The 23484-nt window shown below is 37.2% G+C and overlaps 1 protein-coding gene and 1 pseudogene across 1 annotated transcript; both read left to right on the top strand.

The window, feature by feature from the left end:
* The first annotated feature begins 15311 nt into the window (after positions 1-15311).
* Positions 15312-17384, top strand: LOC120294061 (annotated as a pseudogene).
* LOC104447034 (cysteine-rich receptor-like protein kinase 10) lies at positions 17381-23150 on the top strand. The gene is made up of 6 exons (XM_039313945.1): positions 17381-17411; positions 21375-21496; positions 21664-21874; positions 22105-22342; positions 22445-22589; positions 22815-23150. Exons 1-6 carry the CDS (start codon positions 17381-17383, stop codon positions 23148-23150), a joined length of 1083 nt encoding a protein of 360 aa, XP_039169879.1.
* Positions 23151-23484: the final 334 nt, after the last annotated feature.

Below are 23484 nucleotides of genomic sequence, written 5' to 3'. Positions count from 1 at the left end.
CCATTAATCCCGAGGTTAATGCTTCCATTGGCAGGAGGAGGAGGATACATTTGCATGACATGGGCCTATTTCTTATTTGGTAAATCTCGAATGAGACAGTGTAAATTATTTGGTAATTCAAGATAAAATTAAGAGGAAAAGAAAATTATATAAAGAATCTCACTACCAATCAAAGGCACTTGCGATTGGACCACTATGTCGTGGCTACCTAAGGCCAACGACAACCCAGCGTGGTGGTTGCCTAACGCTCAACATTGGATAAGGATAGGGAGGTGAGGAAGGAATCATGCGAGCATCACCTGAACTTGTTCTCAGGAGACTTAGCCATTGTGCTCTCAGGACGTGGTAGCCCAGGCCCACAATGCAGGTTGGCGACCACTATCATGGTGGTCGATTGAGGCCGTCCTCCACATGTCTAAGGAAAAAGACCAACATCACATTTTCACCAGTCTTTTTTTTTTTTTTAAATAGTTATAAGGTGGTATTTCCACCAGTTTTCGCACATATCGATTTATTCGCCTTCTCGAGTGATCTTCAAAGTACACCATCTTATATCGAGCTTGGTGCATACTGAATTTTACCTTAAATTGTGTTTCTAACAAGGCTTGAACCTAAGATCACTAAACAAGCTGAAAAATTCTCTTACCATCTAAGTTAGTGCCTTACTGGTTTTCCCTTCCTTTCTCTCTCTACAACAAGCAAGTCTTGTACTCATCTAGACAGGTGAGCCCACTCCATCTCGATCATTAAATCATATAGGTTCCACTTATGACTCTTAATGTTTAATGACTAAGATGTAATTGGCTCAGATACTCCTATGCAAAGGTGTTCATACTTTTCTTGTCGCAGTCTCCACGTTGGAGCAAATGAGAGTGCAAATTCACATAAATTGACTTTAGTCAATGACTTCGTACAAGGGCAATTGCTGTCTTCCATCCTCACAATCCATCTTATTCTTCTGTCCACATGAATTTGAATGGCCTAACACACTGAAATTCCTGTCGCTTTATCTGTATTTGACTTTAGGGAAAATCTCCCACAGGTTTGTCTTGACTTGTCATAAATCTCTTTTGACCTTCCTGTATAAAGAAAAAAGTATATTATAGTTTTTCATGATTTAAGATATCAATTTCTATATGGTTTAAAACGTTTAGATATGTCATATGGAATGAAATATCAAAATCTTTAACGTTCAAACCTTGATCCTCGAATTCCAATTTGCAATGGTGCGCCTTGTATTAACTTATCAAAAACAAGAAGGAAAATAGATAATTCGCCCCCAATCTTTCAGTTGTGCTGTTGAACCTAATCTTAGTTGCATTTTTAGAATAACAAGTATATGATGATAAAATTGCTCAAATTTTGCTTTGGTAACCCCAATCTAATAATTTGTACTATGGATCATCCATCACATGTTGTTGTGTAGACTACGTGTGACATGAGAATTTATTGCGTGTAAATAATAGTATATGATTAAATTAGATTTAAAATATTCAAAAATTTTAAAAAATTAAGAAAATTTTAAAAAATTAAGAAAATTTTAAAAATTTTAAAAATTAAGAAAATTTTAAAAATTTAAAAAATTTTAAAAAATAAGAAAATTAAAAAAATTAAAAATTTTAAAAATTTTAAAAATTTTAAAAAATTTTAAAAAATTTTAAAAAATTTTAAAAATTAAGAAAATTTTCAAAAATTAAGAAAATTTATTTTTTTAAATTAAGAAAATTTTAAAATTTTTTAAAAATTAAGAAAATTTTAAAATTTTTTAAAATTTAAGAAAAATTAAATTTTTTTTTTAAATTAAGAAAAATTAAAAAAATTGTAAAAAAGGGGGGGGGGAGGCCGAACGGGCGGCTCCCTTGCCGCCGCCGCCGGCTCCCCACCGCCGCCACCTCCGTCGCTGTCGCCTCCCCACCCCCCCCTTTTTTTAATTTTTAAAATTTTCTTATTTTTTTTTAAATTTTTAAAATTTTTAAAATTAAAATTTTAAAATTTTCTTATTTTATATTTTTTTAAATTTTTAAAATTTAAAAAAATTAAATTTTTAAAATTTTTAAAATTTTTAAAATTTTTTAAATTTTTAAATTTTTTAAATTTTTTAAAATTTTTTAAAATTTTTAAAATTTTTAAAATTTTTAAATTTTTTAAATTTTTTAAATTTTTAAAATTTTTAAAATTTTTAAAATTTTTTAAAATTTTCTTTTTTTATAATTTTTTTAAATTTTTTAAAATTAAAATTTTTAAAATTTTCTTATTTTTTTAATTTTTTTTTAATTTTTAAAATTAAAATTTTTAAATTTCTTGTTTTTTAAATTTTTAAAATTTTTTTAAATTAAAGTTTTAAAATTTTACTTTTTTAAAAATTTTAAATTTTTTTTTAATTTTTATCTTGATTTGGAGCTCAAATGAAGAGCACGTAGGCAAAAAATAATAATAAAATATTGTCGTAGGATTTCCGTAAGAGGGTCGCCGGAGGTGGCAGACTTAAGTGTCCCACTCGAAAAAAAGTGGCACTTAAGTGTGTACACTTTTGAAGTTATGCACTTAAGTGTCTGGCGTCTTAGCAGTTATGGCACTGGTGTCTTACTTCGCCAACAAGTATATGATGATAAAATTGCTCAAATTTTGCTTTGGTAACCCCAGTCTAATAATCTGTACTATGGATCATCCATCACATGTTGTTGTGTAGACTACGTGTGACATGAGAATTTATTGCGTAGGCTTAGTCTAATTTATTTAGTTAATCACAGATTAAGAAAAAGTGAAAAGAACGAACCTCACATAAAAAATACAAGTTTTTACCACATGCCTAAATATAGAATGAGTCGATATATTGTGATACTTTTCTACAGTATTAATAAAATAAATTTTTGTTATATGATGATGTCCAAGTAATTAGCTTAATACCATGAATCCACTTAAACAGGACCTTGCTTGCATAAAAGCCAATAAAGGATGATAGCCTAATCCCATTTTTGGTTTTGTCGGAAGTCTAATCCCATATTTAGATTGCTTTTACCATTACAATTTTTAAGCACCTGGTATTGGTCATGCTGCAATTATTCTTCAGACATGACGGTCCACATTTATTTTAATCCATGCATTTAGATTCTCCGAATAGTTCTCACCACAAAGTCAAGATGAAATACATATTAGGTAACAACTTTTTCTAAGGTGGATAGCTCACTTATATGACCATTGGTAAAGGGTCGCTTTTAATCAATCAATGGTTAATCCCCCAATAAACAATCGATGTGCTCAAATAGGTAATAGGGAAAAAATTGCATTTTTTCTATGAAGGACAGATTATGGATTACAGCTTAGGGTCTGTTTGTTCGAAGGAAAATCATTTTCGGAAGATTGTTTTTCAACTTTTAAGTGTTTGGATAATGAAAACCTAGTCAATCTATGATGAGCATTTTCCATGGACTGAAAACAAGAAATTAGATTGGGGAAAACGATTTCTCCTTCTGACAAGAAGGTAAACAATTTTCTTGATTTATTGTTGCTGGTCAAAGTGAGAAGTATAGGTCTCTATGTCTATTTCTTATCTCTCATCATTTTTATTAGTTCTTTTTCAATAAGTCTCATTTGTTTTGGTCATTAATTCTCATATTCTGTTACATTCTCAAACAAACATGATCATACATAATGTTTTACACATATGATTCCATAATTCTTTCCTAATATCTTTTTAATTTTTTATGGATTAAAAAATAAATAAAGACATGGTGATTCTAATTTTTTAGTCGTTACATGCCATTTTAACAATACAAGCTGCCTTTAATGGATTTATGGAGATGATATATCTGAAATTCTCCTTATTTGCCTAAACTCGACGGAAAATCCATGTAAATTTCCTCCTCTTAATCACTATGGAAAAAGGCATTGTGGACATCTAGCGTGGGGACCAATGACAGTAAAGCAACGATGGAGAGAAAAGAATGAATAATGACTTCCTTAGTTACTAAGGAAAATTTTTCCCGATAATTCAAAACCTTTCCGCTTTGTGAAACCCTTGACAGTTAATCAAGCTTTGTAATGCTCAATAGAACCATATGTCTTATATTTAATCTTATAGACCCATTATCACCTTGTTGATTCGATATTAGAGGACAGTTCGAGAAATAAATTTTTTTTTTTTTTTTGGTCGAATCTGATAGGTACTTTCATTTCATACTATGCAGGACTTACAAGAGGAGAGTAGGTGATAATCTGAAAATAAGATCTCCGAAAGTGCTGCAGGAGGGGAGGCCCTCCAATTTTGAGGCAATAACTTCTTGCTGTGCATCTTCGCTAGTAGATCGGCAGCTGCGTTAGTCTTCCGGGAGCAGTAGCTAAGTTTCGTAAGTGGTAAATTAGCAAGCAGGCGAGTGCATTGGTCTATTATGGGCTTCTCCTGCCATGGCATCTCAGCCCAGCCCAAGATGGTTTGATATGCAGTCAAACAGTCCGTTTGGATCTCCACTTCAGTTTGATGTACTTGCGCGAGTTCTATCTCTCTCACGTGCAGGCTCGGTCTCAGTTGCAGCTCTTCCAGCAACTTCAAACCTTGCAAAATCGCTAGGGTTTCCACCTGAATCGGCGATGAAGCTCGTACTGTACACGCGAAGCCGTCGATCACCTGGCCGGCGTGATCCCGCAACAGTCCAGCGACTGATCCAGTTTTTTCTCCCTGCTTCCATGACCCATCGACGTTCATCTTCAGTTTTCCTTCCTCCGGTGGTCTCCACTGGTTCGGTAAGTGCAGATCTGCTTTTTTCTTCCCTTCGTTTGGTTGCCATCTGCTGTAATTTCGGAGGTGGGCTTCCGCCAGGTCAACAATGGTGTGCGGTTGCAGTTGTTGCCCTCTGAAGATGGAATTGTTGCGTGCTTTCCAGAGAAACCAGAGAATCATCGCAAGCAACTCTTTCTCGGGTGGGTCTTCCTGTTCTTCGAAGCTGTCCAATAGCCATTTGTCTAGGCGAGATATTCTGTTTTGTAAAGGGTCATGTTTGATTCTCACCCGTGGATCCTTCCATATCTCTCTTGTCCATTTGCAGAGAAGGAACAAGTGCTCGGTTGTCTCCACTTGATTTTTGCAAAGCGAGCAAAGGGGATTAGGTAAGATCTTTCTCTTGTGTAGATTCTCCTTTGTTGGGATTGCGTTTTGGCAGATGCTCCATATGAAGATGCGGATTTTTGGGGGGATCGCTAATTTCCAGATCTCTGTCCATATGCATCCACGTTGCATTGCTATGTGTTCAAGAGAACATATCGAGATAGCCAACCGTATCATGGGACCCTTCCAACACTGACATAGCTTGTATATTTGACTTACACTGGTGGTAGAGAAGTGTCGACTACATCTATTAATGGCTCAGCAGCGACATCAATAAATGAAGCTTCGATGATGGATCCACACCCTAGATGATAAAATCACCAAAGGATCAACGTTGAATTTGGAAGTAAGACGATGCGAGTTGTTGTTAAGATAAATTAATGCTTTTGAAAGCTCTAAATTCTAGGTAAGTTCATTAATAGTCTAACCGGAGAGTATGTGGTGATAAGGTAGAAAATAGAATGGAAATTCTATTATTGTTAGCAATTCTAATCTCTAGAAGAAGTGGTGGGCTGCTTGCACAATGGACGATGGGTTTACTCTAACGTCTTCGAGGCCAATTCACTAATAGTATATGCGGGTTCATCTAGATTGGAGAAAATAGGAGAACGACATCCTGGAATTAGAGTGCACAGCCAAAGTTAAGTGGAATTTGGATTATTATATTAGAAATTTTATTAACATATAAATTTTGGTAACTCATTTAATCATTCCATAATTACATAGAAAATTACGGATTAATTTTTAACCCCTAGCAAAATAATTTTCATTAAATTGTACCACATATAGACATTAGGTGGGAATTTGCATTACTAGTATTAAAAATAAAAAATAAAAATTATTATCATTATTATTTTATCTTATTTTTAAAATTATTTTTAAAAATTGTTAGAAGCAAGACCGAGCCGGAGGCAGGCCGGCGCGGCCTCTCTTCATTTCATTTCCTCTTTCTTTCACGCCTGGGCCGGCCCAACCCACTTCATCTTTTCATTTTCTCCTGGCCCGGCCCTCTCTTCTCCTCTTCTCCTTCTCTCCTGGTTTTGGAGGATGGCTAAACGACAATAGAAGGGGACGGAGAGGACAGCAGAGGCAGAGACAAAAAGGACAGGAGGGCTCGCGGAGAAAAGAGGAAGGAATCAAGAGAGGGGGGGAGCGGAGGTTGAAGGAGGCCATTGCTCGCCTGGAGGAGGAAGCAGAGAAGAAAACAAGAGAGAAGGAGAGCGTCATTGGGAGCAGAAGGGGGCGATTTTTGAGCTGAGAGAGAGGAAACGCTGAGGTTGAATTGAGAGCGAGAGAGAGAGCCTCGGCCAACACCTCGGCCACACACGTGCTCCGTCCGACGACCTCTCCCGGTAAACGTCCTCGAGCCCGAACCAGTAGGCCTTTGTTCTTTCCCTCTGTTTGCTACTTTCTTGGGGACGCCGGGCCAGTGGTCGTGGCCGTTCGCTCACGTGAGCTCCGGCCCCTGTAGGTCTTTAGCTAGGTCGCTGCGTGTTGCTCGTCATTTGCTAAGGATTTGTAGCCCGAGTTCCAGTCACGGTTGAGCTGGAAACCACTTGTTCGATGGCGCACACAACCCGCTCGATGAAATGCTTCACCGAGATCGAGTTTTGCTTTGCCCTTTTTGGCCAAAACCGAGCGTCCTCGTGTTGATCCGCCCCATTGAGGTGTTGTTTTTGTGATTAGCATTCCCGGGCGTTGGTTTGGTTGTTCGGTCGTTCCACTGCCCCCACTACTATCATCACTTTTGTGGTTTTGTGTTTCGTGCTTTGTGGCCGACAATGGCCGTCCGATGACAAGAGGAAATCGGCGGAGAGGTCAGCCGGCGAGTGGTGGTCGTCGAAGTGGACAACCGGTGAAGGTGTAGCTCGTTGAGGAAGATCACCCAAGGAAGAAGACGTTCGGGGAAGAAGGCGTCGAAAAGGGCAACCAACAAAAGGGGAAAGGGAGAAAGTGATTAGGTGGGATTAAGTGAGATTTAGTAAGTTTGGGCTTAATTAGAATTAGTAAGTTCGGGTCTTAGTTGATTCAGCAGGTCTGGGCTCGTTTTTTCTGAAGGATTTGGGTTTGGCCTATTATATGGGTTTTAGGCTGGGCTCTCTTCTTTTGTTTTGCCCTTTGTTTTTCGGTGGGTTGAAGGACTGGGCCTTGCGGTGAGCCCAGTCCATTCGTGGACCCGATCGGTCGCGATCCGGGTCGGATGTCCGTTCTAAGCTATATTATTTTAATATTAAAAATGAATAAATAATTAATTTAAAATTAAAAAAAAAAAAAAATTAAAAATCTTAAAAATCTTAAAAATTTAGAAAATTCCAAAAATTTAAAAAAAAAAATTCCAAAAACTAGAAACTCTCTAAAATGCTTAAAGATAGTCCTTTTGGGTAGCCTTCTCTTAAAGTTATGGAAAAATCATTGATATAGGAAATCATGCTAAAAAAATTGGTTAAGCTCTTTCGGCTTTACCATCGAGTTCTAATTGTCCATCAAGAAGAATACTCTTGATTGTGCACTTTCTATATCATGATTATGGCTTCTCTTTTGCCTAATTAGGATTGATATTTTTTTTATTTATTAGCATTAGATGCTTGCTTTCCTTTGTAATTTATTTAATACTTTCTTTGGTTACTAATTGCTATCTTAATGACTATGCATCCGCATGATCACCTCATATATTAGTGAATAAATCTAAAATTAATATAGACTGCTTGACAAAAATCTTCTTGAAATTAGCAAGATTAGGTATCAAAATAAACTAATTGATTAATTAGTGTAACTAAGTCATCGGCCCTAGATTCCCTAATTGCGTAAGAAGTAAAGTATACTCACATATTTCACTTAGTTTCTAACTAACCCTAATAGGTTAGTGACAACTCATTATGTAGAAATTTGTATAGGATTAATTGAATGAAAATCACATGTCCAATATTACGCGAGGTATGGACTTACGAGAGTCCACATTTGTGATCAACAATTCATTTATGGTGTTAGCAAATTATGGTCCATTCAAGATTATCATTTGAATTAATCATTCAACTCATCTTATAAGCAAGTACCTCTAAACCTATTTTATTCCACACCGAGGGGTAGGTCACAGCAACTCTTTATGAACCTATACTAAGAATTCAATCACTATCTTCAGAATTTCTAACTTTTGATATGTAATAGAAAGTTTCAATATATCTTAAAAACTAAGCTTTTCACATTAGTAACTTTCTCTAAATAAAGCTTTCTAAGCCAGCTTCATGGCCATGTATGGGAAAATGTTGGAAAAAATGATATCACAAGTGTAAAAGTTTTCATATGGTGTCTATTCAAGTAGTGGATTTTTCTTTTTCCCGATAACTTGAGTGTCATAATATTTTTTGATCACTTGTCATTTAACTTTTTAATCGATCATTTGAGTAATATAACTTTTTGAGAACATTTATCGATTGAAAATTATAACACCTAGATGGGTGTTTTTTCTTTAAAATTACGGTAATCAAATGTTGAAAAAAAAAATGCTATGACACTTAAATGACTATTGTACGAAAATTATGGCATTTGTACAATACTTATCCCAAAAACGTTGGAAATACTATGTATATAGCTATGCCATAACCCTAGACTTTTATCATGAAAATTGTTCAAAAAGTCATAAATATTATACTTTTGCCAATTTAGTTTTAAATATTTCAATTTTGCCAATTTAATTTTAAATTTTTTAATTATGTCAAGTAGGTCCTAAATTTTTTCACATTTTGCTATTTGAGTTCATCTAGCCAATTTTGCCAATTTATTTATTTATTATTATTATTATTATTATTATTTTTTACTTTTCTTTACTTTTTTTGCTATTTTTGGTGGAGGGCCTACGAGGGCTCAAGAGCCCTTACCCGGAATTGGCAAGGGTGACGACCGTCACCGATTTTGGGTGAGGGCTCGACCCTTGCTTTAACTAATGAGGGCATCACGGCCCTCTCCCAAAGCTAGTGAGGTGTACAGCGTTCTCCCTAAGGCCAGCAAGCTCAATGGGCCCTCCTCGCTTGTGGTTTGCGAGAGTTGTTGGCCCTACCCAAAAAAAAAAAAAAAAAAAAAAAAAGGCAAAGAGAAGTAAAAAAGAAAAAAAAAAGAAAAAATCGCAAAAATCAAAATACCATTAAAATTTTATTTAAAAATGCCACGTCGGCACCGACCATCTATATCAGCAATTCCGACTAAATTGTTCAAATAGACTTAATTGATAAAATGTGAAGATGTTTAGAATTAAATTAATAAAAATATAATAGATTTAGGAATTTTTGAATAATTTTTTTAAAATTTTTTTCATTAGTGGTCTATGTTAGACTTAAGAGATCAAAACACGGTTGATCCATCATTCACCGGCAATCATTCAATCTTAAGTTTTTCCTTCTTTTTTTTATGCTGAATTATTGCTCTGGAGACTTTATGGTCATCCGTCCAATCCGGACACCAGTTGCTGGGTGCATTAAAGCGAAACCGCGTCGGTGGGTGAATATTAAAAGAAGGCCTAGCGCGCAGTTTAGTCTTGTCAGATAAAAACACTTTGACCTGAGCCAAGAGCCGTGTTGGAAAAGTCATCTTTGAATATTCTACCGTTTCCTTTTCGTTGTTGTCTTTGTCTACTCCAGTCTCTATCATACTTTACCTATGTATTAATTGTTTAGACAAAGGTCAAGGTGTTCACACAGAAGTGAAGATCAAAGATTGTGCCAAAATTCATCATGTCTAAGACAATTATGGGCATGATAATTGACAATCAGGCTATGCACAAAATAATCTGAAGTAGAATATGATTCTATTAGAATATCCAATCCAAAAAACTTAAATCAATGGATGGAGAGAGAGATCACATGTATATACAAAGCATATGAGTTCCATAAATAAACGATGTGAGATATTATGCCAAAAGAAAAAAATTGTTATCAATTTGAAAGGAGTGGAAAAGTGGAAAAATTGTTCAAAATTTTATAAACTTATTATATGAACTTCTCAATTTAGTCATTGTAGTACTAAACTTATTACGTGGAATGATTGGCGATCTAATGCATTTGGGGAGATTTAAAACAATGTCATTTTGCAATTTCTATGCTTACATTTTTTTTTCCTTTTCTTTCCTTTCTTTTTCCTTTCTTCCTTTTTCTCCCTATTCTACTATTTCTCTTCTTTGGTGGCCATTCGCCGAGATCCCGATGACCTTGTAGCAGGAAATTAGAAGATGAATTAAAAAAAGTAAATAAAGGAAATTACAAATTTCTAAAAATTTCTAAAAATGAGTGCTCTGACAAGCGGTGTAAGTTGTGCACAGCCGCTGTGGTCGCGGATTGCGTGGCGATGTGCTGCTGTTGCCCCTTGCTCGGGAATGCACCCGCTGGCACTTGCGCTCATCCGGGTGCATATGGTCAGGAGCAGGTGCTTGGCGAGGAAGAAGAGCACGAAGAAGATGAAGAGGAAGAGGAATTGCGAGAGGACAGGAGGAGGAGGATCGAGCGACATGTGAAGAGAGAGGAGAGAGGGTTGTATGTTTTTTCATAAATTGGCCTTGAGCGACATGTGTCGCTTGTTTAATAGGCTAGTGCAATTGTGTGCAAGACGTGTCACTTTGTTTTCACGAATTGCAGTCGGCTTCTTATTTCCATGTTTAAGTCCAAAAGTGTTTGTTGGACTTTGAAAGGAAAGTGTGGGCTTGCTAAGTTGGCGAAAAGATTAAACAAACACAAACTTAACATGTGAAGGAGCAATTCATTATAATTTAATGAAATGCCAAAATTCCTGCAATCATCATTGAGATTAGAGGGAAAACCTATACACAGAGAGTAAAGGGGCATCGAATCCCCAAGAGCATATTTATTAAACTCCTAGATCTAGATTGGGAGAAGATAACATCCAAATCTAGAGCTAGATCCAAAGAGTTCAAACTCTCAAGTCAAGAATCAAATCGGGAGGAGATAGGTCTCAAATCTAAATCGGGAGAGAAGAAAATGTAAGAAAAGAACAATAAAATGCAAACAAAATCAACAAAAAAGAGAGTAGGGTGAGACTAGCTCAAACCCTCCCCATGGCTAAGATTGATGAAGATGATGGGGAAAGAGAGAGAAGAGAGAGACTAGACTTTTTGGCTGCCCCGCTATTTGTCCACAACTTTGACGAGTTCAAAAAGGAATATAATTTCCCTCATGGTAAAGATTTATATAGTTTATTTGTACGATCGAGATATTATTTCGTGAGATATTGTGAGATTAAAGACTATCTAACCTATTGGATTTCTCACTCTTGAAGATCTCTCCATATATTTAGAGAAAGAGCGTAGTTAGAACAAATAACAAAATTATTGATAGATTTTCTCTCTCTATTTTGTTTTTTGCTTGAATTTTCTACGGATTCAAATCAATTGTTTTCTTAATAAAAATTCACATTACAATTCTCATCTTATCAATCTCATTTATCTTTTATTTTTTGCCAAGCTAATATGTTATAAACTCAAAAAGGAACCATAAATCATTTAGAACAAGAGCTTGCAAAATCCAGAATCGCTGAGATTAGACTATTTGTGAAGTCGCCCCCAAAAGTGAAATCCCACCTTGATCCTCCATGGTTGGCTCATCGCCCTGTCCCATTGGCAGCGCAGAGATTTCAGTCGGGACGGTGTGGGACCGATCCTCCGCACCACAAGTGGTCTTAGATTTTTTGCTTTCTATTTATCTAATTAATTAAAATATGAGGGGTCTCCCAACTTCACATCCATCGTAAAGTTATACAAGACTTGTCGATGGAGACGTGGTGAGCAAGTCCGTAGAACGTGTAGAATTGACAATTCAAACATTGTTGTTCCTATAATTCCATGTCGATCTACCTATAGCCATACAATCATCGATCCAACCATGAAATCTTGCTTCACTGTCTCCCTCTCTCCCTACTTTTTCTTCTTCTTCTTCTTCTTCAAAACTTTCAGTACTGGACTGGCGGCCGAATATCTGTATCATTATTGCCCAAACAGCACCCTCTTCACTCCGAACTCCGCCTACCAGTCCAACCTCGACGCCCTCCTCTCTTCCCTCGCCTTCGCCGCCTCCAACCGACGTGGCCTTCGTATCGTAGTTTGACTTTGCTGCGTTGCCTGGCTTTTGTAATTTGTCAATCAATAGCTTGATTATTATCGTATTTTGTCAACTTTGCATAACTTTTCCAAAAGATTTTCTCGTATATACGAAACCATTTGAAAATCAAATTATTAGAGCACTTTTCCGTCACTTTTTCCTGTCACTCATAAAAGAACTTCATGTCCCTGGGGATCATCTACACTACACTGGTCTACGAATTACTACATACTTAGAAAATGATCGTAAATGACTGGGAGCTACTCTACTATGAAGTAATTCTATGTCCCTCAGAGCGGATAATCTGAAACCTGCATCGTGCTAATTGTAGGGTAAAAACATCGTCACATTTCGTTGTAATTTTTCATAAGTCTTTTTCTAAGCCGAACAAGCTAATAGACGTCCTTAACTCAATCGATGTTGCAAGTATTTCCATTGGCATCAGGAGGTGACTACCTGTAAAAGTTGTTCGGCAATTTTTCATGCAAATCACTTATACACACGCAAATGCATTACGTGAAGCAGCAGTAATGTGTACCTCTGTCGGAGATTTTAGCCGTGGCCTACAAGGAGCTGTACCAGGTCAACAAACTTGTCCAATTGGATCAATACTTTTCCTCATGTAAGATCAAGGAAAGTTCAAATAGTTTCCATGGCAACGAGTACATAGGAACCTAGTCCAAAGCGCTCTCCGTTGCCATCACCATCACTTGAAACTGAGATATTGGAGTTGCATGTTATCTCGACTTTTGTTGGTCAAGTCTCCCCTCCCCCCACCCCCTCCCCCCCGGCAACAATAGAATGCAAATCACGCAATTGACCTTGTCAGTGAGCCTTGTAGGAGCCCAAAAAGCTGACCATCCTCACCGTTCATCTTCTTCTCTTCTCTTTTTCCCACCTGAGTATTGATGGCCTAACCAATAACAAAGTATTCACAATTTTTCGGTGAAACCGTGGGTCACACGGCCCTCACCTCATTGTCATGCCTTGCCACTAGCGGCAATCGCTTCCCATTGAATCGGGCTATCTTTCGCCGAGCTTGCCTCTCTATCACAAAAGGAGGAGGGCGGTGATATTACCCGTGGAACTGAGGAAGAAGCGAAGAAAAACATAAACGAGAAAGAAAAGGAAATGAAAAAAAAAAGGTATAAATGGGAAGATTAAGTTCAGACCTTTCTTTTTTGTGTTAATATGTCATCTTCTCAATGTAGTAAACTCAAAACCTCAAATTACACTCATCAGGAAAGAAAAAATAATGTCAATTTACTTTAATTTCAGATAATCTTAATCCGTAATAAAATTTAGTTGCATGTGAAGTTTATTCATAAATAAAAATTAGCAAGATGCCCAGGCAATCAGAGGATCTTGATCCGTAAATACCCATGCACCAAACAACTTTTCCTTTGAAAAGGCACGTCCTTCGTTGGAAATAGGAATCGAAAACAATAGTTCCTACATTTTTTTAGTACGAAGATTAGAATGAAGATTCCTCTCTCTCTCTCTCTCTCATTTCCAGTTACGTCTACATCCTCAGACTTCTCTTTCCCAAGTCTCCGCTTGGGATATGGACCAAAGAGTCCAACTCTTAACATAGAAGTGAAGATCAAAGGTTGTGACAAAATTAATCATGTCTAAGACAATTATGGGCATATGATCGACAAATGGGCTACATACACAAAATAAACTAAAGTAGAATATGATTCCTTTAATATATCCAATTAAAAAAAACTTAAGTCGATAGATGGAGAGACTACATGTGTATATTAAGCGTATGTCCCATAAACAAATGATGTGAGATATATATATATTTGTACAAAAAAAAATTTATTAACAATACGAAAGGAGTGGAAAAGTGGAAAAATTATTTAAAAAGTTATAAACCTATTGTATAGCTACCAAATGATAAGCTTTTCATTTGCCATTATAGTACCAAACTTTTTGATGTTTTCTAATGGAGTTATTTCGGCTAATTTAAGTTGGAAATTGCTGATGTGGCGGTCTAGTCAACACTAATTATCCTATGGAATGGTTGGTGATTTGATGTGTTCGATGATATTCAAAATAATGTCATTTTGTAATTTCTATGCTTATTTTTTCCCTCTTCTTTTTTTTTTTTTTTTTTTCTTTCTTCCTTTTTTTCCTATTCTACTATTTATCTTCTTTGGTGGCCATTCGCCGAGACCCCTATGACCTTGTCGGTAGGAAATCAGAAAGATGAATTAAATAAAGAAAATAAAGAAAATTACAAATTTCTAGAAATTTCTAGAACCGAGTGCTCTGAGAAGCTGGTGTGGTTGCGGACTGCGTGCTGAGGTGATCATGATTTTTCATTTAGGAACTAACTGAATCAAATCGGACCGGACCATCGCGAACTCCTTATTTATTTCTCTTGTTTCTTCCTCCCCTCGCACCCTCCCTCCCCCAAAACTCCCCACAACCACTTGTCAGGCTTCACTTCCTTTATTAGAAATTCAAGTCACCCTCTCGTCCACCCACCCTGCAGAAAGAAGAAATCACGCAAGTCCCATCAAAATCCCATTTTTATTTTTATTTTTTTGAGTTCCCTCCTTAAAAACCCTAGCTGCTGCCACTTCCTCCTCCTCCTCCTCCTCCTCACATGACCCTCTTCCTCTCCATCTCCTCTTTCTCTTGATGGCCTCATTAGCCATCATAATCGCTCGCCACATTGCGTCCGACGCTTTCTCTTTTGCAGCCGTAGCCTCACTGCTGGCCATCCATTGTGGCATCGCAATCACGACCTGGTCACCTCGGTCTTTGCTTTTCCTCTAGCCCTCCTTCACCGTCGCTCGTGACCTTGCATCCGCTTCCTCGCCCTTGCCTCCACCCTCCATCATCTTCTTCATCGATTTTCTCTCCTGACACGTATGTCGAAATGTGTTGAGATTGAGTGAGCAACGGCCGGGATTTTGGTCAAGAGGGTGAGACTGATCCTCTGCAGTACAAATCATCTACAAACTACACATCCATCATAAAGTCATACGACTTTTCGATGAAGCCATGGCGTGCAAGTTTATGGAACGTGTAGAATGGACAAGACTTGAGGGACGACAATTCAAACATTATTGTTCCTATAATTGCTTGCCGATCTCGCTAGCGCATGCTATCATCAACCAACCATGAAGTCTTGCTTCACCGTCTCCATCTCTCTTTTCTTCTTCCTCAATTCTCTCAGTGTTTATACTGGAAGTTCTGAGTCGGAACTTACATATCAATGGAATTACTGCAACTCCACCCTCTTCACTTCCAACTCCGCCTACAAATCCAACCTCAATATCCTCCTCTCTTCCCTCTCCTCCGCCGCCAGTAACAGCACCAATGGGTTCGCCAATGCCACCGCTGGCCAAAACCCTCCAGACCGGGCCTACGGGCTCTTCCTCTGCCGTGGTGACGTCAGCACCGCCACGTGCAGCGACTGCGTCGCCACTGGAAAACAGGATATCCTCCAGAGATGCCCCAACCAGCGAGTCTCCGTGATCTGGTACGATGAGTGCATGTTGAGGTACTCGAACGAGTCCATCTTCTCGGTCATGGAGCAAGAGCCGTCAATCATTTTGTACAACACCGGGAACATCAGTAACCCGGCCGAGTTCGTGCAAGTGCTCGGTAACACCATCACAGACGCTGCCTTGAACGCTTCGGACGGCGACTCTCGGAAGAAAGTCGCAGTCGCTACGGCCAATTTCACGAGCCTGCAGAAGCTGTACACGTTTGCGCAGTGCACGCCGGACTTGTCGAAGTGGAACTGTAACACGTGTCTCCGGTGGGTGATTCCGAATCTTCCCCAGGGGAAGCAAGGAGGGAGGATATTACTCCTAGCTGCACCGTGAGGTTCGAGTTGTACCCCTTCTATAATGCCTCCGCCCTGCTGGCCCCGCCTCCTCCTCCGGTAACAACATCCGAAGGCCCTCTTCCTCCGGTTACAACACCTGAAGGTACATCGAACTTTTCTTTTGCCTCTCTTCCACTCCTTTTAGGCCACTTCTATTAGACTTGGAATTCTAATTCCAAAAAATTGAAAAGAAACTTCTACTCACTAAATTGCGCTGGTCCGTTTTCACTATATATTTTTATGAGGCACAAATTAATTGGAGTAAACATATGGAATTGATATTAATTTGGGTTTTTAAGCTGAGCCTATCCTTCTGTGACCTTGCAAACTGAAAAGTTGCCGATGGCTTTGTTAGCCATTAATCGACTATTGCATCGTGTGCTTTGTCAATTTGAAGCTTGTCAATGTTAATCTTCAGATCTGAACACGACAAATTTGCCTTGGTTTTGCTTAATGGCACTATAGGCTCAACTTTAATTTTATCTTCACAAGATGCTTTTGGAAAGGATAAAAATCAAATGACAATAACTTGTGATTGGAAGTCTTGCTGAATTTAGAAAGGATGAGGCTATATCTACGATCTACATGACTAAATCCACTCATTTTTACTAAATAGACAATATCGCCTTCAATGGTTTATTTTAGTGACTTTTCTATCGTGCATTTCCTTCAAAATTTAATCTTATTGCTAGTTAAAGAATGAAAATTAGCCTCTTTTTCATCATTGATCTTATAGCAACCTGCCCAATCTCCGTTAGTTTTATCTCAAAGACTCACTTTTGTGGCGCATTCTTAGTTGGCATTTGATTTGTCCAAAATAATGTTTTGTCTCTATTTACTATATCTAGTGGTTTTATTTTGCTATGGATGAGATACTTTATCTTAGAGCGTGTAAAACAATATAGGAAATATCTAAGGATACATTTGTTTCATGAAGATAAATAATTTGGATAATATTTTCTTATTAATGATCGGCTATATCAATTATAAAAATGAATCAACGAAAAATATTATCATCGTCCATAAAAATATTTAGATAAATATTATTATTACAGCAGAAATATTTTTTATCGATTAATTATTTTCGATACAAGAAATCAAATTGGAAAATATATTTTTCTAAATTATTTATTTTTCGTAAAATAAATAAGCCTAATTTAAAAAGCTCCTATAATTGTCTTGTACAAGTAATGCGACATGTGCAGGCAAAAGCGACAGAGCAGGAAAAAGCAACAAATCGGCCGTGATAGCTGTAGCCATTACTGTTCCTGTTGGAGGTGCTTTGGTACTTCTTTTTCTCACTTCTTGTTTCCTTCGAAGAAAGGAAGACGAATGACGAATGAAGCCGGCGACGGAATAAGCGGTAAATTGGCCATTAGCCTTTATTTTTTCTTGAAGGATCTATATCATAAAACTTCATTATTATTCATAAGGACTCAAAAATACTAATCTTACAGATTAAGAGTCCATTTGACATAACAATAACTTGTGAATTTGGTAATACAAACTCTACAATTGTAATACCTTAGAACTGGATGAGACGACTCCATAAAGTTAATTTCAGCTACTATAGCAGTGAAATGTTGGCTCAACATTTTACGAACCCCTTCTTTCATAACTCATGGTCTGGCAAGCCCTGCCAAGTCAAATAAGTCGAGCTAATCCTTGTTACAAGCTTCCAATTTGTATTTCTCAATGCCTAAACATCAGTAGTTTTCCTTATTTCTCAATGCCTGCATTTGATATATGGGGCAGAAATAATATGATTTAGGATACGCACCGGAACATATTGTCGCTTCCCTTACCTATATATCGAAAAAGTTCTGTGTCACTGTAATAAAATTGTAATATAATGCTATTATGATTTTACAGCAAGTAGATTTAAAAAAGAACAGCTTACATATTATAGTAGGACTACTTACAGATTCTATAGACCTATCAAATGTAGGAATTTAATTTGTCACCAGTTTGTGTTATCAAATGAAAAATCACAAGAATACTATTTGATTTCTGTAAATATGAAACAAAATTAGACATATTTTAACCATAAAATGATTCCAGACATGTTACATCATTAATTGACCTGAAAAAAGATATGAAACCAATTCAAAATTAAAATACTTTACCCTAGTATAATACTTTTACAATCTGGATCACCCCACAAAACCAATACTTTTCCGTAAGTTCAGCAAACGTGAAATAAACAAAAATTTTATTCAAAATCATGGACATGCATGTATTTTAAGTAAAAGAACGAGGATCATACTGATAGAGAGGTATCAACATCAAATATGTGAATAAGTTTGGTGCAATTCAAGGTTCCTCATTTTCAAGATTTGATCTGGAAAACCATGCCAAGAAATCTTAACCAATAGAATTTTTTGGTCAACAAACGATAGAGCTTGTCCATCGACCAAGAAGAGTTCAGGACTAGTTCCCCTAGAACCCCATATTGACTTTAGTACGAGATATACCGCAGCAAACAAATATATCAGGAACTCCTATAACTGCTGCTATACAACTAGGAATGGGCATTGGATCTATTCCAACTTGGGAACTGACCCGATCCATGTTCGTTTGGTTTCGAGCCGGTACCTCCAACTTAAATATGTCCTCGATATGGAAAGTAACCATGTGACCACTTAAACATGACAAGTTTTGTAATAAAAGAATGCAAATTTTCTTTTTTAAATAATAAACCTAATTATTACCCAAAATATAAAAATGAGCTGATGGAAAAGGTTGGTTTGGAACCGACCGATTTGGTTCGGTTCCAAATCTAGATTGGGAACTGTCTCATCCTAGTTTTGATCACCCCTATATACAACAACCACCACCAGAAAACAATCAACAACAATCAAGATTCAAGAGATAGTATTCCATAAATGGAGGATTCCAATTCTTCTTCTTCATGCACTTCCAACCTTCAAAGTGTAATTGACTCCACCAGCAATTATAGTGCTATCAATAGAAGGAGTAGTTTAGGAAAGTCACAGCTCCGTTCTAGCCTTCTAGATGAAATAGCGGAGCAATTCTACAAAAATTTCACTGAACACGATGAAAATTTCTCCCTTTCATAGGCTGCTGCATCAAAACAATTCAAACTCTCAATAACCAATATCATTATTAGTACAACAAAGCTGAAGGGCACTCTTCCAAATTAGAGAAACTACATCCAAAGAACAAATGGGATCTAATATCAGTGTTTTCATGACACAAAAAACAGAGTCTGGCCATGATTAGATGATTCTCTGTCAATTCTTAGAAATATAGGTAGCTTATCTTGTATGGCCAAACAAATGGGATCTAATCTCAATGTTATCTTGCACTACTTTTCCTGACAATCTCCCTAGCTAAAGTAGAGGCAAGAATGTCACTAGAAGCAATAGTGTAGTATCATGGTGTTACAAAGAAGATGTGGAAAAATTCTTACCGCAAATTGTTGAGGTTGTCCCACATCAGTTGTGAAGGGAACTAGTGGTCGGTATATAAGTGTGAGGAAAAATCTCACATTTTGAGAGAATTCCAAGACCACCTAACACTGGTACCAGAGCTTAGCTTACCAATAAGTTTGGATCCAATAGTCTCATGAAAGAGTTACGAGTTATTGTGGCTCTGACCTAGAATCAATGTTCGAGGGAAGATTGTTGAGGTTGTTCCACATTTGTTGTGGAAGGGGCTAATGGTCAGCCCATTGAGCTAGTTTTAGGGTGAGAGAGTCCAAAGACCATGCAACACTAATATCAGAGTTTAGGTTGCCAACAAGTTTGGACAAAATAGTTACATGGAAAAGTTACGGGTTGTTGTAGCTTCGACCTAGGCCCCGAGGAAGAGATTGTTGAGGTTGTCCCACGTTTATTGTGATTGGGGCTAGTAATCAATTTATCAGTGTAAGGAAAAGTCTCATCTTTTAAACTAACTTTTGAGATGAGAGAAGACCAAGATCACCTAATATTGGTATTAAAGTCCGAGTTGCCAACAAGTGTGGAATCAACAATCACATGGGAGAGTTTTGATTTGTTGTGGCTCCGACACAAGCTCAATATGTGAGGGGGAGATTGTTGAGGTTGTCACACATCAGTTGTGGAAGGGGCTCATGGTTGATTTTTAAGTGTGAGGGAAAACCTCACCCTTTAAGCTAGCTTTGGGTGAGAGTAACCTAAGATTTTTCCACCACTAGTATTAGAATCCATGTTGCCAACATGTCTACACCCAATAGTCACACAAAAGCGTTATGGGTTGTCGTGACTTTGACCCAAGGCTTCTTGTGTAAGGGGGAGATTATTAAGGTTGTTCCACATTGGTCATGAAAAGAGCTAGTGGTTAGGGAAAGTCCCATTTTTTAAGCTAGCTTTTAGGGTGAGGGAAGACCAGGACCACCCAACACTAGTATAAGAGCCTGGGTTGCCAATGAGTCCAAACCCAACAATCATACAAGAAAGTTACGAGTTATTGTGGCTTCAACCTAGACTTGATGTGTCGGGAGGAGATTATTAAAGTTATCTCACATTTGTTGCGGTAGCAGCTAGTAGTCGATTTATAAATATAAGGAAAAACCTTAAGATAGTTTTTGGGGTGAGAGAGGCCTAAGACCACCTAACATTAGTATCAAAGTATAGGTTGCCAACAAGTCTAGATCTAATATTCACACAAGTTTACAAGTTATTGTAGCTTTGACTCAAGCCTGGTGTGTGAGGGGAGATTATTGAGGTTGTCCCACATTTGTTGCAAAATGGGTTAGTAGTCGGTTTATAAGCATAAGAAAAAACTTTACACTTTCAGCTAGCTTTTGGAGTGAGAAAAGCCCAAAACCACCCAATACAAACAGGTACCTAGATTGATATCAAGTCTTCAGACATTTTGTTAGGCCATTTCCATTTAGAGTTATGAATTATATTAGCCGCCTTTATAGTTCAAAGAAGATTAAAATTATAAACTACTCTCCTTGGGTATACATCCAACAAGATCCCATTAGAATGCCATGAGGTATGTTAGAGTGATATAGATTCACCATTATCAATCCAACCATAGGTAGCATCTACACTGCAATTAGTAGACCTAACACCACCCTGAGTATGAAAAAGCGATCATGATAAAAGATTCATTTGATTACTTTGTTTCCTATAGTATTCACGATTTTTTTTATGACCAGTCAAGAGAGGGAAGATTTCTTTGGGGTAGTGGGACAATCATACCTATCTTATCTAGTGGTCTACATTGTGCTAACGTTCCCAAGCACCGGTAGTCATATAAACACCACTAGGAGCCAATGTCAATATAATTGACAATCAAACTGCCTTTGTTTTTTTTTTTTTTTGTAATGTAGGTGCAAGCGAACTTACCACTATGGAGTCTTTGCAATTTGACTTCACTACAATACAAGCTGCGACAAATGATTTCTCTCCTGAAAACAAGTTGGGTGAAGGAGGATTTGGTGAAGTTTTCCAGGTAGGTATTACATTTTAGTTAGAAACAATCAAGAATTCTTTATATATGAATTGAACATAATGGTGCCAAAAAAAAGAAAAAAAGAAAAAGAAACATGTAGCGGTTTTTTATGTTATTTTTTAAGGAGTGGTAATACGAAATTAAATGATAAATACAAAACACTTTAGGGTAGACTTCCTAATGGACAACAAACCGCGGTAAAGAGGCTATCTCAAAGCTCAAGACAGGGTGATGAGGAATTCAAGAATGAAGTTCTATTAGTTGCAAAGCTTCAACACAGAAATCTTGTACGATTGCTTGGATTTTGCTTGGAGGGAAGGGAAAAGCTACTAGCGTACGAGTTTGTGCCAAATAAAAGCCTTGATTTCTTCTTATTTGGTATGTTGCAACTTAATCTTCTTATCTTAAGAATGCATAATTTGCTTGACAGCAAATGTTCAAGCTTTCACTAGCTCTGGAAACCATAAATTAAAAGGTTTTATGTTCTTTCAACTGATTATAGTTTTTTTCTTAAGCTACCTATGATTGATGAGAGTAAATATATTCGCTTTGAGTTTTCGATAGGTGACACATGCTAGCACATAATGAGTTTGGGTGCAATGATGCAGATCCCCAAAAAAGCGGTCAATTGAATTGGCCATTACGATATAAAATAATATCTGGGATTGCTCGAGGATTGCTCTACCTACATGAAGATTCTCGTCTCCGAATCATCCATCGTGACTTAAAATGTAGCAACATCTTGTTAGACAGTGAAATGAACCCAAAGATTTCGGATTTTGGCATGGCAAGGATTTTTGGAGGTGATCAAACTCAGGCTAGTACAAATAAAATCGTGGGGACATTGTAAGTCTTAGTTTTAGAATGGATGACTTTGTAATTGGATGCCATACTTGCTCATTTGATCTATTTCTGCAATATACATATGGCTAATGTTCAATTTTGCAGTGGTTACATGTCTCCAGAGTATGCAATGCATGGAGAGTTCTCGGTTAAATCTGATGTTTATAGTTTCGGCATACTACTTTTAGAGATCATTTGCGGCAAGAAAAATAATTTCTACCACCAATTGGATGGGGTGAATACCTTGCTAGTTATGTAAGTTTAACCGTGGTACTCTTTACACTACACTCCTTGTAATTTTAGTAAAGTGAAATTGAAATTCCTTCGTAAAAACTTAATCATTTAGCCTGCCAAAACACTTCCGATTCAATTCCTTAGCCACATATGAACTTTTGCAAGATTTAGATGTCTTGCATGATGAGTCGTTGAATTAATATTGCAATTTTTTGAAGATTTTCTGGAATTATTCTTGTAGGCATGGAATCAATGGAGAGATGGCACACCCTTGAAAGTGTTGGACTTGGCTATCATGGATTCATATTCAAAAGATGAAGTACTTCGATGCCTGCACATTTGCTTACTATGCATCCAGGAAGATCCGGCTATTAGACCCACCATGGCAACTGTAGTTCTCATGCTTAGCAACAATTACTTTAACCCGCCATCACCTCGACATCCAGCCTTCTTTGTCCGAAGTCGATCTCGAGGGCTAAGCATCCCAATGAAAGAGCTTCAATCAAACCAATCCACTAGTAGTACCATGCCTTTGTCAACCAATGGTATGTCAATTACCGAATTCTACCCCCGATGAATGGTGGTGTGAGTGAAATCCTTCTTCATGGATGGTCTTCCAGTGAGATTGCTTGGCTTTCCACCAAGATTATTTATTAACAATAAGCAAAAATCTATGTAATTACATAATAAGATTTTAATTGCTCTGGGGAGTGGAGTGCTAAAAGAAGAGTCTATACATATTATTATGATTCGTCTAAGACTTTGTTACTATTCAAGGCTAAATCATACGCCGATCCTTTGTAATTTAGCGCATTTGTACATCATTGTGCTTCTATACCACTCAATCCAACTACTTCTCTTGTGTAGACTAAATAATCAAATTCAAGTGTTCATTAGCTGACCTAGTAGAC

The sequence above is a fragment of the Eucalyptus grandis genome, chromosome 5, assembly GCF_016545825.1.
Source record: "Eucalyptus grandis isolate ANBG69807.140 chromosome 5, ASM1654582v1, whole genome shotgun sequence".
Lineage (NCBI taxonomy): Eukaryota > Viridiplantae > Streptophyta > Magnoliopsida > Myrtales > Myrtaceae > Eucalyptus > Eucalyptus grandis.
Note: the sequence above shows the minus strand (reverse complement) of the source record. Positions and strands in the feature narration are given on the sequence as shown.